At 44.5% G+C, this 15356-nt stretch overlaps 2 protein-coding genes across 4 annotated transcripts in view; both read left to right on the forward strand.

The window, feature by feature from the left end:
• LOC310872396 (ectonucleoside triphosphate diphosphohydrolase 2-like) overlaps positions 1–15356 on the forward strand; it is a 249295-nt gene that overhangs the window by 60840 nt on the left and 173099 nt on the right. The window lies entirely within an intron of this gene.
• On the forward strand, positions 356–14721 carry LOC310872675 (uncharacterized protein). Of its 3 annotated transcripts, none has more exons than XM_083784719.1 (6): positions 356–486; positions 1123–1553; positions 5862–6012; positions 10274–10372; positions 10907–10997; positions 13945–14721. In XM_083784719.1, exons 1-6 carry the CDS (start codon positions 438–440, stop codon positions 14141–14143), a joined length of 1020 nt encoding a protein of 339 aa, XP_083640845.1. In that variant the 5' UTR covers positions 356–437; the 3' UTR covers positions 14144–14721. The 3 variants fall into 3 exon arrangements, with proteins under 3 accessions (XP_083640845.1, XP_083640846.1, XP_083640847.1); XM_083784720.1 differs by having other exon boundaries at positions 13948–14721; XM_083784721.1 differs by having other exon boundaries at positions 5865–6012.

Raw genomic sequence — 15356 nt, forward strand, 5'->3', positions numbered from 1 at the left:
TACTACTACTAATAATAATAATAATAATAATAAAGAAAGCTATTCTGATAGCAATCATTGCTACAGGCTAGTGTTTGTTCAGTAACAGGCTGGGTCAAAGTTTGAGACTCGGAAAATAGTCAAAATACAGGTGGGATGCCACTGAACAAATATTCTATACAGATGATGATTACTGTCACAGTAGTCTACTGTCTACCTAGTTATTTAATTTAACACCAAAAATACAGTATCCATTTGAGTGGTTAATTGGTTTGGACTATGCTATTGTCTCCCCTGACAACCAACAGCCAATAAGGATGTGACCGTCTGTCCCTCCTGGTAATGGGATGCAGAGCTCTACCAAACTTGAACTGTATAGACTCAAGTGTAACTGTTTGCTGGATTAGAGAGAGACAACAAACTGTCTGCATGTCATCATCTGTATTATCACCATCGTCATGTGGAAAAGACTGCTGCTGGGTCTCTGCATTATGGCTGTCGCTGATGGTAAGTTGGTAACACTCTTTTCTAACTATGGTAGACTTTGATTCTAACTTTGTTGTAGCCTAAAGTTGTTGTACACGGAGTTCCATTTTCCTTGCGACGTCGCTGTAGCAACTGCATAAAACCGCAGTGTGCATGGCACAGATTTCATAACTTTTACACTTTTTGTAGCGTTTTTTTTTTTTTAATAATGCAGATATAGCTTTGAAATTGCAATCATTTCTGCAAGGAATCAATTAAGGATCAAACTTTGTTCGTTTTTCTAATATTATTATTATTATTTCTAGACAGGTGCATTCCGAGATTTCCGAAAGATGAGAATTTGAGAACTTGTCGATCGATTTAGCTGGTGTGTATATACGTTCGTCAACATCGAGATCACAGCGCATTTGTCTATATAAACTTATTGGATCATGTGACATTAAAAAATAAAATAAGAAATTAACCATCTTTTATAACAGTGGCGCCATGCATCAGCTTTCTGTAATAGCGCGTACTAAACGCGTGTGCGTGCGTGTGGGTGTGTGACTGACTGTGCACTGTGCAGGCTACATAGGCCTACTTTCTTTTCTTTTCTTTATTCATTTATAAGCTTCCCACTCACTCGGCAGTTACTGTTTCCCATTGCATTCTTCACAGAGGCATCTGGCTTCCTGATCAGAAACAAGCTGCTGGGCAAATGTCTGAAGGTCCACAGCGGAGGCAGGGTGGCACTGGACGAATGCAGCCAGGGGTCCCCCTTACAGGAGTGGCGCTGGGTCGCCCCCGGGGTCGCAGGGGGGGGGAGGGGCCACCACGGGCAGCAGCAGCACGCCATCAGTAACCTGCACACGGGGGACTGTCTGACGGCGCCGCGGGCAGAGTACGAGGGCGTCAGCCTGCAGGCCTGTGGCGAGGCTGAAGAGATGCCTCCTCCTCCCGGAGAAGAAGGAGAGGTATATATGGTGAGGGAGACGAGCCAAGCATGGACCTGCCACAAAAAGGGTCTTCTCAGCCTGTTGGGCAAGGGGCTGCACCTCAGCGCCACCCCACAATCCACCTTGGTGTTCCTCTCCAAGGACCATAAGCAGGTATGATTTATGAATACTTTCATGGTGGAGTCTGAAGAGGTGGGTTTTCAGACTACGGCGGAAGGTTGGGAGTGAGGCTGCAGTTCTGACTGCGATGGGAAGTGCATTCCATAGTTTTGGAGCCAGTAGGGAGAAGAGTTTGGGACGTGTGGAGCGTTGTTGTCCCGGCGTTTTTAGTGAAGGTACCTCCAGCTTCCCTGCGTTGGCTGATCTGAGTGCGCGGGAGGGTTTGTAGGGTACGATCATACTTGTGAGAAACTGTATGGGGGAGCCGTGCCTTTGGTTGCTTTGAATGCCAGCATCAGAGTTTTGTATTCTGTGCGGGCAGCGACCGGGAGCCAGTGGAGGGAGCGGAGAAGGGGGGAGACGTGTGAGAATTTTGGCTGGTTGAAGACCAAGCGAGCTGCGGCATTTTGGATCAGTTGGAGGGGCTTAAGTGCAACAGTTAAAACTGAATCGATTTAATCTAGTTGTTCTCAAACTTTTCTCATGTCAAGCAAGGACCCCCACATTGTTTTGCCAATTTTTTGTAATCAAAAAGTAATTAAAAGTATAATCACTGGCCTGGGCCGTGGCTCAGCGGTCCAGGTACCTTGGCCGGTAGCCCAAGCCTGGCAGTGTGCCGCGGGTTCGATTCCCGATCCCGACGGCCTTTACTGCATGTCACTCCCCCATCTCTCTCCCACATTTCCTGTCAGCCTACTGTCTGTCCCTCTATAAAAAATAAAGGCGAAAGCCGCAAAAAAACCACCAAAAAAAAGTAATATATATATATAATCGCTATAATACAATATATATATATATATATATATATATATATATATATATATACTGTATACCTGTACACTAATGAGTGTAGAAGTGGCAACCCGAACAATTACATCATAAAATTCTCGGATGATACTGCCATCTTAGCCCTTCTGGATAAGGATAGGGATGTAGCTGACTACTTTTCAGAGGTACAGAACTTTGTTAAGTGGTGTGATGACAACCACCTAACTCTTAATGTTAAGAAGACACAGGAGATGGTATTTGACCCCAAGAGTATTGGTGACCACAGGCCTGTGGTCATCCATGACTCTACCATCTCACAGGTCTCCTCGTATAAATACCTGGGGATCTGTATTGACAACTCAATGACTTGGAATACACATGTTGACAGTCTCTGTAGTAAACTACAGCAAAGACTGCACTTCCTTCGGCGTCTCAGGGTTCATGGTGTTGACCAAAGATTTATGTTAGTGTTCTATCGAGCAGTCTTGGAAAGCCTGGTCAGGTTTGGCATCACAGTTTGGTTCGGTAATCTCTCAGTGCAACTGAGGTCCAAATTGTTCAGATTGGTGCAGACTGCAGGGAAGATCATAGGGGTAAGACAACTCCCCTCTCTTCAGTCTATTTATGAGCAGGCTACATTAAAACAGGCTCAAAAAATTGTCAGTGATGTTACCCATGTTCTATATGGCGAGTTTGTACTTCTGCCCTCTGGGAGAAGATACAAAGAACCAAAGTGGAAGTACATTAGATTTAAAAAATCGTTTGTATCAGCATCAACTAAGATGCTGAACGAGGCTCTGAAACAGCGGTAACTACGTGAGGCCTGATTATCCACATCATGTGTGCAATTGTGTAATGTTGTGTCTTCCTCTGTAATGTATGTTTGTTGTCATTGATGTTTTATGTGTGGCTGTAGCTGGGGTGAAAGCCCAAGACAAATTTCCCTTGTGGACAATAAAGTTTACCTTGACCTTGACCTTGTATATATATATTGTTTTTTCCATTAACTCTAGCAGCTAGTTAACTGCACACAGACCTGTTCACCTAGATTGGAGGTCTGCAGGGAAACTGGAGTCGACCGCTACCGGAGGGAACAAAGGCCTAGGCCATAGAAAGCCCTTTGGTTTGTTTATTGTCAAACCACTGTATAACTGGGGGGGGGGGGGGAACTGTTCATTTCGGGTGTACGTACTGTAGGTAGGTGATATTCTTTGTTAAATGAAGTGCCAAATAAATAGCTCTACAGTATATTCTGATGTAAGTTTGTTCAATAACAGTTTTCAGATTTTCATCCAATCAGCAGAGAGAGAGAATTCATACAAGTGAATTTGGAAGTGAGGAAACGACAAAATGAGCAGACGAAATTGGAATTTTAACGCAATTGAAGCTTCTCCTCTCCTAACTGGATGAAATTTGGCATGCATTTTTTTTCTACTGTATTAAAGATATAATAATAATATACAATGAATAATAATAATTACAAAATAAATTTATAAAAATAATCTACTAGTTGGATTAACCCATTCTGAACGGGCACCCATTTTGGTGTTAGCATCATGTCGTGCTTTAGCTATTGAAAAATAGCAGATCTACAAGCTCATATCGCGCCACCGAGTGGCGTGATACGAGCTTGTAGGTCTGCTATTTTTGAAAAATCGAAGACACTTTTAGAATCTGATCTCAGGTCAGAATGGGTTAAGCAAGTAGAGTAAATAGGTCGCACATGAGGCATATTGTCGGTATCAGCCGAGAACGCGGGAGTCTATCCTCTTAGAGCACCATACCCTCCAGGGGTACAGGCTTTAGTTTCGACATACTGTTGGTCCGACAACGACAACCTACCTCAAACCCTAACCATAACCACAAGCACGGAGCAGCGCATGTTCACCAACCTTAACGCATGTTCACCAACCTTAACGCATGTTCACCAACCTTAACGCATGTTCACCAACCTTAACGCATGTTCACCAACCTTAACGCATGTTCACCAACCTTAACGCATGTTCACCAACCTTAACGCATGTTCGCCAACCTTAACGCATGTTCGCCAACTTTAACGCATGTTCACCAACCTTAACGCATGTTCACCAACCTTAACGCATGTTCACCAACCTTAACGCATGTTCACCAACCTTAACGCATGTTCACCAACCTTAACGCATGTTCGCCAACCTTAACGCATGTTCGCCAACCTTAACGCATGTTCACCAACCTTAACGCATGTTCACCAACCTTAACGCATGTTCGCCAACATTAACGCATGTTCGCCAACTTTAACGCATGTTCGCCAACTTTAACGCATGTTCGCCAACTTTAACGCATGTTCACCAACCTTAACGCATGTTAGCCAACCTTAACGCATGTTCGCCAACCTTAACGCATGTTCGCCAACATTAACGCATGTTCGCCAACTTTAACGCATGTTCACCAACCTTAACGCATGTTCGCCAACCTTAATCCGGTCGCCAACCTTAACGCATGTTCGCCAACTTTAACGCATGTTCACCAACCTTAACGCATGTTCGCCAACCTTAACGCATGTTCACCAACCTTAACGCATGTTCACCAACCTTAACGCATGTTCGCCAACCTTAACGCATGTTCACCAACCTTAACGCATGTTCACCAACCTTAACGCATGTTCGCCAACCTTAACGCATGTTCACCAACCTTAACGCATGTTCGCCAACCTTAACGCATGTTCGCCAACCTTAACGCATGTTCGCCAACCTTAACGCATGTTCGCCAACCTTAACGCATGTTCACCAACCTTAACGCATGTTCGCCAACCTTAACGCATGTTCACCAACCTTAACGCATGTTCACCAACCTTAACGCATGTTCGCCAACCTTAACGCATGTTCACCAACCTTAACGCATGTTCACCAACATTAACGCATGTTCACCAACCTTAACGCATGTTCACCAACCTTAACGCATGTTCACCAACCTTAACGCATGTTCGCCAACCTTAATCCGGTCGCCAACCTTAACGCATGTTCGCCAACCTTAATCCGGTCGCCAACCTTAACGCATGTTCGCCAACCTTAACGCATGTTCGCCAACCTTAACGCATGTTAGCCAACCTTAATCCGGTCGCCAACCTTTGGGCGGGAACCCCTTTTGGTGTTAGCATTACGTTATGCTTTAGCTATTGAAAAATAGCATTATGTTATGCTTTAGCTATTGAAAAATAGCAGATCTACAAGCTCATAGCGTGCCACCGAGTGGCGCGCTACAAGCTTGTAGGTCTGCTATTTTTGAAAAATCGAAGAACAACTGACATAGAAACATAGCTTTTTCAGAAAACTGTCAGAATGTAGAAGACATTTTTACAATCCGATCTCAGGTCAAAATGGGTTAACGCATGTTCGCCAACCTTGATCCGATCGTTTTGCGCTGGTCGGTCCTATAGCATGTCGGATAAGTGTGCGTACCCCCCCTACCAGTACTTAACCGTCCGCACTAGTTGGGCAACCGTTTCGCCACTACAGTATGATTAACTAAATAAGCCCACACTCTGCCCCTAAACAGCAGGGCAGTCGGTGGAGGACACTGGACAACCAGACTGTGTGCAGTGAAAGAGACAGCCATCACCCTCATGGCCGCATGGACCCAGCACTGAACCCTGCCTCTGTACCTAGTGCCATGTCCATGTCCAACTCCCATCAACAGCCTCAACCAAGTAAGTATACGACAGCCAAGGTCCAATGATATTGATATTCCTTTTCTCACATAAAATTCTTATCTTATCTTAGTTGACTGCTTCCCCCAGGTGTCTATACTCTATAGCAGTGGTTCTCCACTGTGGGCCACATCGCATGATGTTGGGGGTGTCCCCAGATTACAGCAAAGTGACGATTTAAACCTCCACACACAAAAAAGTAAGAAAAGAGAAATAAAGGACATTTCTGCATCACAAGTTGCCTAAAAGAAATACTATAAAAACTGGTCAGACATCAGAAAGAGGCAGAAATAGCCGATTTACAAGCTTGTAGATATGCTATTTTCAGAATATTTATCTGTGGAACCGAGTCAACTCCTACAACTCCAATTGCTTGTCAGGGTAGGGGGTCCCCAGTTGACATATGATTATTTTGGCTCACGGCCTGAAAAGGTTGAGAACCACTGCTCTATAGTAGCCTACTAGCCCCCTACACCCCCATCTAAACCAAATCAATTTGGTTGTAGAGGGGGGAAATAGTTGATCTACTACACACAGCTTGTACATCTGCTATTTCATGTTAATATTTGAAATCACAGATCTTTCATTTCTATGACATGTAGTCCAACACTCAAAAGAGGGGGCTCACAACTAACTGTTAAAATGCTCCAATATAGAGCATATAAAGTCCTGACGCCACTCGTTCATCCCCTAGGTCACGGAAGTCATTTCTCTATGGAGAATAACATTTGGTCAAATTGTCAGGGTCTGTATCGGTTACGATTGTAAGTCACTCATATTTGTTGGTCTGTTTGACGAAAACATAAAGTTCTGTTCACGGCGGTGGTGTTAGCGTTTCCTCCCCATCAGTCGATGCTTCATATCCATGAGTCAAACCGCCCCGGATCATTCGTTTATTCTTGGAACACGCAATATTAAACACTGTTGTTTCATGTTTTTTTTTCACGACAGAAATCATACCATTTCATGATTTGTGACAGCCCTACTGCTGTGAATAAAATTTGAGCATTTTTTAAACTAAAGTGACTTTAGCTCCCTCCCTCCCGTCTCGTTTTGCATGTATTCTCACAGTGCCGACTCTGGCTAATTCTACAACCACTTCCTCTATTTCCTACACGACTTAATGTTTGTTTTCATTGGCTCCATTTTGTGATGCTAGTCGCATATAGACGACTGTATTTCCCATCGGGGCTGCAGATTGGATTAGAATGATGCATGCTCTCAGGCTGAGGGTGGGCTGGATCTCATTTAGTTAAGAGCTTTTCATACCAATCAATATAAACCCACTGCCCTCATCTGTTGTGGGAGGGGGGGGGGGGGGTAGCATGACTCAACATGATACATGAAACCATCTCTCAACTGATTTGTGAAATGGTTTATGTATTATTTGTACTAAAATTGATAAGATATCCCTCTCTCTTTTTCGCTCTGGTCTCCGTCTCCCTCCATTAAAACGTGTTTATTGACTAAACCCTATACTATTCCAGCCATTGAGTTCTTTATCCGATGATAATTAACCACATGAATTGAAAAGTATATTCTGAGGCATCAAAACATAATAAATATCGATATAATATATACTGTAAACCGAGATTCTCCTAAATTTGTAGGGAACCGTCAGATTCCCTATTTGGGGAGGCCTTCTAGACGCCGCCCATTTTGGTGTCGGCATCATGTTATGCTTTAGCTATTGAAAAATAGCAGATCTACAAGCTCATATCGCGCCACCGAGTGGCGCGATACGAGCTTGTAGGTCTGCTATTTTTTGAAAAATCAAAGAACGACTGACATTTTTAGAATCTGATCTCAGGTCAGAATGGGTTGATCAGACCAGTGTGTGTCCGGCGGAAACCTCGTACGAATCTGATCTCAGGTCAGAATGGGTTAACAGACGACGTCACACTGATAAGCAACAGCATGCGTGTGCATAACGGCAGCAGAAGAACACCACCTCTCATAAGAGGTGGCGGCGGTGGCTCAGGGGTAGAGTGCCTGGATGGTAACCGTAAGGTTGCCAGTTCGAACCCGGGCTCCCCCAGAGTTACTGTCGAAGTGTCCTTGAGCAAGACACTGAACCCCTAATTGCTCCCGATGTGCTAGTTGGTGCCTTGCATGGTTTCCGCTGCCATCGGTGTATGAATGCGTGTGTGAATGGGTGAATGTAATGCACAATCTCTGTAAAGGTGTATGAATGCGTGTGTGAATGGGTGAATGTAATGCACAATCTCTGTAAAGGTGTATGAATGCGTGTGTGAATGGGTGAATGTAATGCACAATCTCTGTAAAGGTGTATGAATGCGTGTGTGAATGGGTGAATGTAATGCACAATCTCTGTAAAGGTGTATGAATGCGTGTGTGAATGGGTGAATGTAATGCACAATCTCTGTAAAGCGCCTTGGATAAAGGCGCTATATAAATGCACCATTTACCATTTTATAAGATGCAATGGGAAAATTCTAACTGCATGCGTGTAAAAAAATGCCCCATCAAACTTTCAGATGCTGTTTTTATCCTAGTGTGGAGGAAGAATGATTGGGATTTGTATAGTGATCTCTCGCCCTTGAAATATACAATCCATTGGTTTCTGTTGTGTGCGAACAATAATAGCAATTCAAAACAGTTGTCCTCAAAACCACACCTCCAGTCGCTGTCATAAGAACGGGAGGTGCGCTCATGATAACGGCAGCAGAGCCTGGTTGTCCATAATGCCTGCCTCGATTTTTATTTCAAACATCGAAGTATATCGAAATGAAAACAGCAACATTGTATCGTATACAATCGCAATGCAAATAATCAGTATTGAATCGTTTTGCTATGCAAATAATCGATTGTATCAATACTACATTTTTGTGTGTAGTATTTAGCAATTTTTAGAAGAAAAAAAGAAAGTGGTTTAATTACTTTGTTTAAAATAATGTCAATGTCTTTTAAATAGTTACTGTATCGATTTCAAATCATTGAATCAGAATCAGATCGCCATAATGAACCAATATGGTCCATGTATCGTATTGTAAACCATGTATCATGATACGTACCGTATTGCTATTAACCCATTCTGACCTGAGATCAGATTCATACGAGGTTTCCGCCGGACACACACTGGTCTGATGAACCCATTCTGACCTGAGATCAGATTCTAAAAAATATCAGTCGTTCTTCGATTTAAAAAAAATAGCAGACCTACAAGCTCGTATCGCGCCACTCGGTGGCGCGATATGAGCTTGTAGATCTGCTATTTTTAAATAGCTAAAGCATAACATGATGCTGACACCAAAATGGGTGCCCGTTCAGAATGGGTTAAAATGTATCGTTACACCCCTAGTAACCCAATGTCTGCCCCAAAACACACTTGCCCCCTTTTTTGCGGACCACTCACCCCCAGCGGTTCTTTTTTGCGGACCACTCACCCCCAGCGGTTCTTTTTTGCCGACCACTCACCCCCAGCGGTTCTTTTTTGCGGACCACTCACCCCCAGCGGTCCTTTTTTGCGGACCACTCACCCCCAGCGGTTCTTTTTTGCGGACCACTCACCCCCAGCGGTTCTTTTTTGCGGACCACTCACCCCCAGCGGTTCTTTTTTGCCGACCACTCACCCCCAGCGGTTCTTTTTTGCCGACCACTCACCCCCAGCGGTTCTTTTTTGCGGACCACTCACCCCCAGCGGTTCTTTTTTGCGGACCACTCACCCCCAGCGGTCCTTTTTTGCGGACCACTCACCCCCAGCGGTCCTTTTTTGCGGACCACTCACCCCCAGCGGTTCTTTTTTGCGGACCACTCACCCCCAGCGGTTCTTTTTTGCGGACCACTCACCCCCAGCGGTCCTTTTTTGCGGACCACTCACCCCCAGCGGTTCTTTTTTGCGGACCACTCACCCCCAGCGGTCCTTTTTTGCGGACCACTCACCCCCAGCGGTTCTTGCATTCTTGTATTTGTTTTACTGAGGTTAAGGTTAGAAATTGGTTTAGGTTAGGCATAGCTTTACTGAGGTTATATATTTATTATTATATACATTTATTTTATATATATTTTTTCCCCCATTACTGTAACCCCCAAACACACACCTTTGATTGATTGAATTGTTTATTAGACAGAATGTATAAACAGCAACAGAGGTTAGGTTCAGGCATATAGTTTTACTGAGGTTAAGTTTAGGAATACCGAGTCCGTTCCGAGGTGGCCGGATTTGACCTGGGGTGAGCATGTTTTTGGCTGGAGCCTTCTTGTATTCATTGAAATGCCTGTGTTTTTCTTTCACGTCCAGTTGAAGGTGTTATGGACTCTGTCACAGAGCGGTCTCCTTTAAACCACAATACAACATCTTCAGATGATCCCACTATGGTGTTCTTCACCATGGACTATGGTGAGTTTTAGTTGTCGTGCAGTCACGCTGCATTCAAGATGTAACAAATGATTTGGTCAAAAAGGTTAGGGGTTAGGTAAGAAGTAGGAACTGATTTTTTTTTAAGATATTATTTTTGCCTTTATTGATATATAGAAACTGGGAGAGAGATGGGGGGTGAAGACACAGCACAGTGCATACATGTATGTACAGCTCCATCACCACTAGGGGGAGCTAAACATTAAGGAACAGAGAAGGAATGTTTTACAGCATAGCCAGTGGAAACACATTTGCAAATGAAATGAAAAGGAGTGTTTCTGAAACGTTCACTGGTGCACTGGCATAGGTGATGTGAGAGAAATTATATATATTTTTCCTTTCAAAGATTAAGCAGAAAAGATGTGATAAATCGATAAGTCCAGCTATGCAAACTCTGAACTGATACATTAAGATGGTGTGGGAGTCTGTGAGATAGGTGGGGGTTATTCCTGAGTATAACGATCATTACAATATCCTGATGTGAAAGAAAATGTGTTGAACGTTTCACACACACAGGAATGGGCTGGAAGATAACCATGCTGGTACTGAGCTCCTTGGCTCTAGTGCTGGGGACCGTGATACTGATCGTCAATGTTTATGCTAACAGGTGAGAACGAACACACACACACACACACACACACACACACACACAAACACGTATTCAGTATAAATCAGGCAACCCCCCCCCCCCCCCCCCCAAAGATAAAGACGTGCTTCTGTCCTGATGAACATCTACATAAACAACAGTGCAACAAAACCAAAACACAGCCTGAGGGACTGTCTTACAGCACAGTGATGTAGTGGCTGATCACAGCCTGAGGGACTGTCTTACAGCACAGTGATGTAGTGGCTGATCACAGCCTGAGGGACTGTCTTACAGCACAGTGATGTAGTGGCTGATCACAGCCTGAGGGACTGTCTTACAGCACAGTGATGTAGTGGCTGATCACAGCCTGAGGGACTGTCTTACAGCACAGTGATGTAGTGGCTGATCACAGCCTGAGGGACTGTCTTACAGCACAGTGATGTAGTGGCTGATAGAGGGAGATGAGAGCCACTTTAACTCTATATGCATCGGTTAGGGCGTGAGTAGCCTCGATACCCAGGCTTTCAGCACACCTAAGCCGCAAAAAAAGAAAAATGCATCCTCCAGGCTTCGCTTCCTGGTTTTTAAAAACAGCTGGTGGATGGAAAATAAAGTTTGCGCGCAAGTTGCAGCCGCGCGCAAGCTTAATTTTCCATCCACCAGCTGTCTAAAAACCAGGAAGTGACACCTGCTCTAAGCTACATCTTGCATCTTCGCGGCGACGCTACTATGTGCCTACACTCTTAGATCTACATGCTCACAGTCACAACGCATCGCATCCATCAGCTATTTAAAAAAAATCTTGAAGAACACAAATCTTGTTCTCTCTATCGCGCCACAAATTCTTTCTGGCGATTGGCTATGCCTGATCACGAGACTTGCGCGTCATGCAGTGTATTTCCGATTGGCTATTGGCGATGAAATGCATGTCGGGTTACAGGTACATGCGGGGAAGGCAGACTGCCATTACCTAATTCTATGGGTCACAGTTCTTCGTGTAATGTCACCAATGTTATTTATTCATTTATATTCTTTTGCTCCTAGACGTGAGCGTGCCATCAGGCGCACGAAAAACCTAGTAGGAATGCAAGAATGCTCGCCCCAAAACACGCCCACCCCGGATCAAATCTGGCAACCTCGGAGCGGTCAGACCCACAAATCCGGAATGGTCGGAATGCCCACCAGGTATTTCTGGACAGCAGAACCGTCTCTGGGGTACCGAGTCTAGGGGGGGTGGCCGGGGTCCCTATTGGGACGCAACTCAAACGGCGATGAGTCGGTTGAAGTGGACTTCGCAACATTCAGTCAGCACGACAACTCGCTCGCCTGGTCTCGCTCTGCGGTGCGTCTCGTGGTTAAAGTCCAATTTAGATGGCGCGCCTCCGTGTGTTTTGCATACTACTACTTCCCATCTTACAGTTTTTCACGATTAACACACGTTTTTCAAAACAATAACGGCTTTCTCAAAACTGCACACACACAAAACTGAAAACTTCACACACAAAATGCTAAACCCTGACACTCCTTTTGCATGATGACTCTTCATCGCCATCAAATCTCTGAACCGTTCCCAAAATGGAACATATTTTCAATTGACACACACACATTGAGTACACACAACTAAGCCTTTGCTGCACACCAACAAGCATTTCCAGCACACTGAAGTGTAAAGTTTAAAACACAAATCGTAGAAATGGAACACACCATATGAACGACAATGACTCTGGAGAACGAGCCGTTTCTCCTTTTGTACAAATGACTCAGTGTAGGCCCAGGCCGTAGCGTAACGGTCTGGGCACCGGACTGGTGATCCAGTCGCGGTGTGCCGCGGGTTCGACTCCCGGACCCGACACGGCCTTTACTGCATGTCATCCCCCCATCTCTCTCCCGTTTCCTGTCAGCCTACTTTCTATCCCTTAAAAAATCAATAAAGGCGTAAGCCGCAAAAAAAAAATGACTCAGTGTAGGCCTACTTTTTTCATAGTCAAACAGCACACAAATATGCTTTTCTATATATTTTTTCCCCCCATTACTGTAACCCCCAAACACACACCTTTGATTGATTGAATTGTTTATTAGACAGAATGTATAAACAGCAACAGAGTACAGTCAAACACTCAGTCCAAAAAAAGAAAAGTCCTTGTGGTCTTGTTTCCATTTTGGCCCTTAACCCATTCTGACCTGAGATCAGATTCATACGAGGTTTCCGCCGGACACACACTGGTCTGATGAACCCATTCTGACCTGAGATCAGATTCATACGAGGTTTCCGCCGGACACACACTGGTCTGATGAACCCATTCTGACCTGAGATCAGATTCTAAAAATGTCAGTTGTTCGATTTTTCAAAAAATAGCAGACCTACAAGCTCGTAGCGCGCCACTCGGTGGAGGAAGAGTGCCTGGATGGTAACCGTAAGGTTGCCAGTTCGAACCCGGGCTCCCCCAGAGTTACTGTCGAAGTGTCCTTGAGCAAGACACTGAACCCCTAATTGCTCCCGATGTGCTAGTTGGTGCCTTGCATGGTTTCCGCTGCCATCGGTGTATGAATGTGTGTGTGAATGGGTGAATGTAATGCACAATCTCTGTAAAGCGCCTTGGATAAAGGCGCTATATAAATGCACCATTTACCATTTATTTAAAGTTAAACTTCATCTGACAGCCAGCACTGGGTCTTATAATAACCAGTAAGATGCCCAGGCGTGCCATATGGCCATATATGGTGGCGTGACGTGTCACGAGACGCCGCGTGACCATATATGGAGGCGTGACTGACAGGAGATGCCGGTTTTCATAGTAAATGCGACCTACGGTTGCAAATAATTATAACAATCTTATATGACATGCAGCTCAAAGCTATGCCAATACAGTACATATAAGTTCATAATAAGTATAGCAAGTACAAATGAAGTAGCATAGCCAGGTTAAAACATTCTCTCTCCCTCCCCCTCTCCGTCCCCTCCCCCCAGTAGGAAGAAGGTGGTGTGCGTGTTGAAGTCCTACACTCCCAGGGAGGAGGTGAGCCAGCCGGGGTCTCCCATCCCCAACGAAAGAGCCCCGCTGACCAAGCACGCCATGCGCCTTCCTCACTCCTCCCCTCCTTTACAACGAGGAGAGATCCTCATCCAGTGGAAAGATGGCACGGTTACCCCTCTCTACGAGGCTTAAGAGGCACACTGTGACGTGTGCGTGATAGAGAGAGAAGAGCACGTGCATGTGGCTTTTCATGCACGTGCACAAGCATTTAGTGTGTGTGGACTGCCCCATGAATACTAATGGTAAAAGGAACAGACATACAGGGAATGTACTTAGTTATGCAGATGTCAAACAGCCTGGTTACCGGTAATCTGTAGGGCATTTTCAGTACGTCTGAACCATAGATGGAAAAGTATAGATAGGCCATAAGCGCCCTACTAATATGTTCACCGGCACCACGATACCAGATAATGAATGCATCTCAAACAAATACATGACAGATTGGATGGATTGATTACGACCTCTTCTACGTTTCACACGAAAGTCAGACAGAGTTGCTATTATCTAAACGTTGTATTTCTATGTAATGGTCTGGACTCTGGACATGGAATGGAAAGAACAGCCACATGGTTAGTCTTAAGGTCTACACGACACCAGGAGCATTTATTTCCTGCCGTTAGTGAGTAAAGCCACACTGAACGAATGTTAGGCAGCGATAAAGTGATGTATTTATAATGGCAAATAAAATTATCCACATAGTTTTATATTGATATTAGCAGAAGATGTATTTTTGTATCGTTTATTTGCGTCACTTCTGGGCTGTAAGGACCTTTTAAGATCAATGTATACTACCGGTACATTGCGCGACAGTGTTGCTTGCCGACAAGAACTGATCTATAATCTGACGTTCTTGTCGGCATGCAAGCAACACCGAGTATGTATAAATTAGGCTTCAGCAGTGATGCTAAAATCCAGGCCGTGGTGAAAGTCATGAAAACATTGTAGATCATAGCAGGTTTTTCCCGTAAATGTCTGGAGAGCTCATGTATGTGGGCCGATGTTGGAGAGGTGTACTGTAGCCAGCCAGGTGGAGATGAAAGCTGTCTCAAGTCAACGCTGGCAGAAACATGAAGTGCAAAAAGCCCTTAACAATGTAGAAAGAAAAGAGAGATAGAAGAGAGCACTCAGAGAGTGCAGCTTGTACACAGGTGTTGGAGATGTGAGTGCCGGGTGGATAAGTTCAGCAGATTGAGTAATGGTCATGTGAATTGTAGAACTTCTCTGTTGCATGTGTAGAATTACCAATAACACATTTTAAAAGCTAAAACAAGCGATAGCCTAGGGCTTATAAGAGCACTTAGAAATGTATATGTTATTCCTTGGCATGAAGTGAGCTTAGGGGTGC

Source organism: Protomyctophum parallelum, assembly GCF_964188405.1.
Source record: "Protomyctophum parallelum genome assembly, chromosome: 15".
Classification (NCBI taxonomy): domain Eukaryota; kingdom Metazoa; phylum Chordata; class Actinopteri; order Myctophiformes; family Myctophidae; genus Protomyctophum; species Protomyctophum parallelum.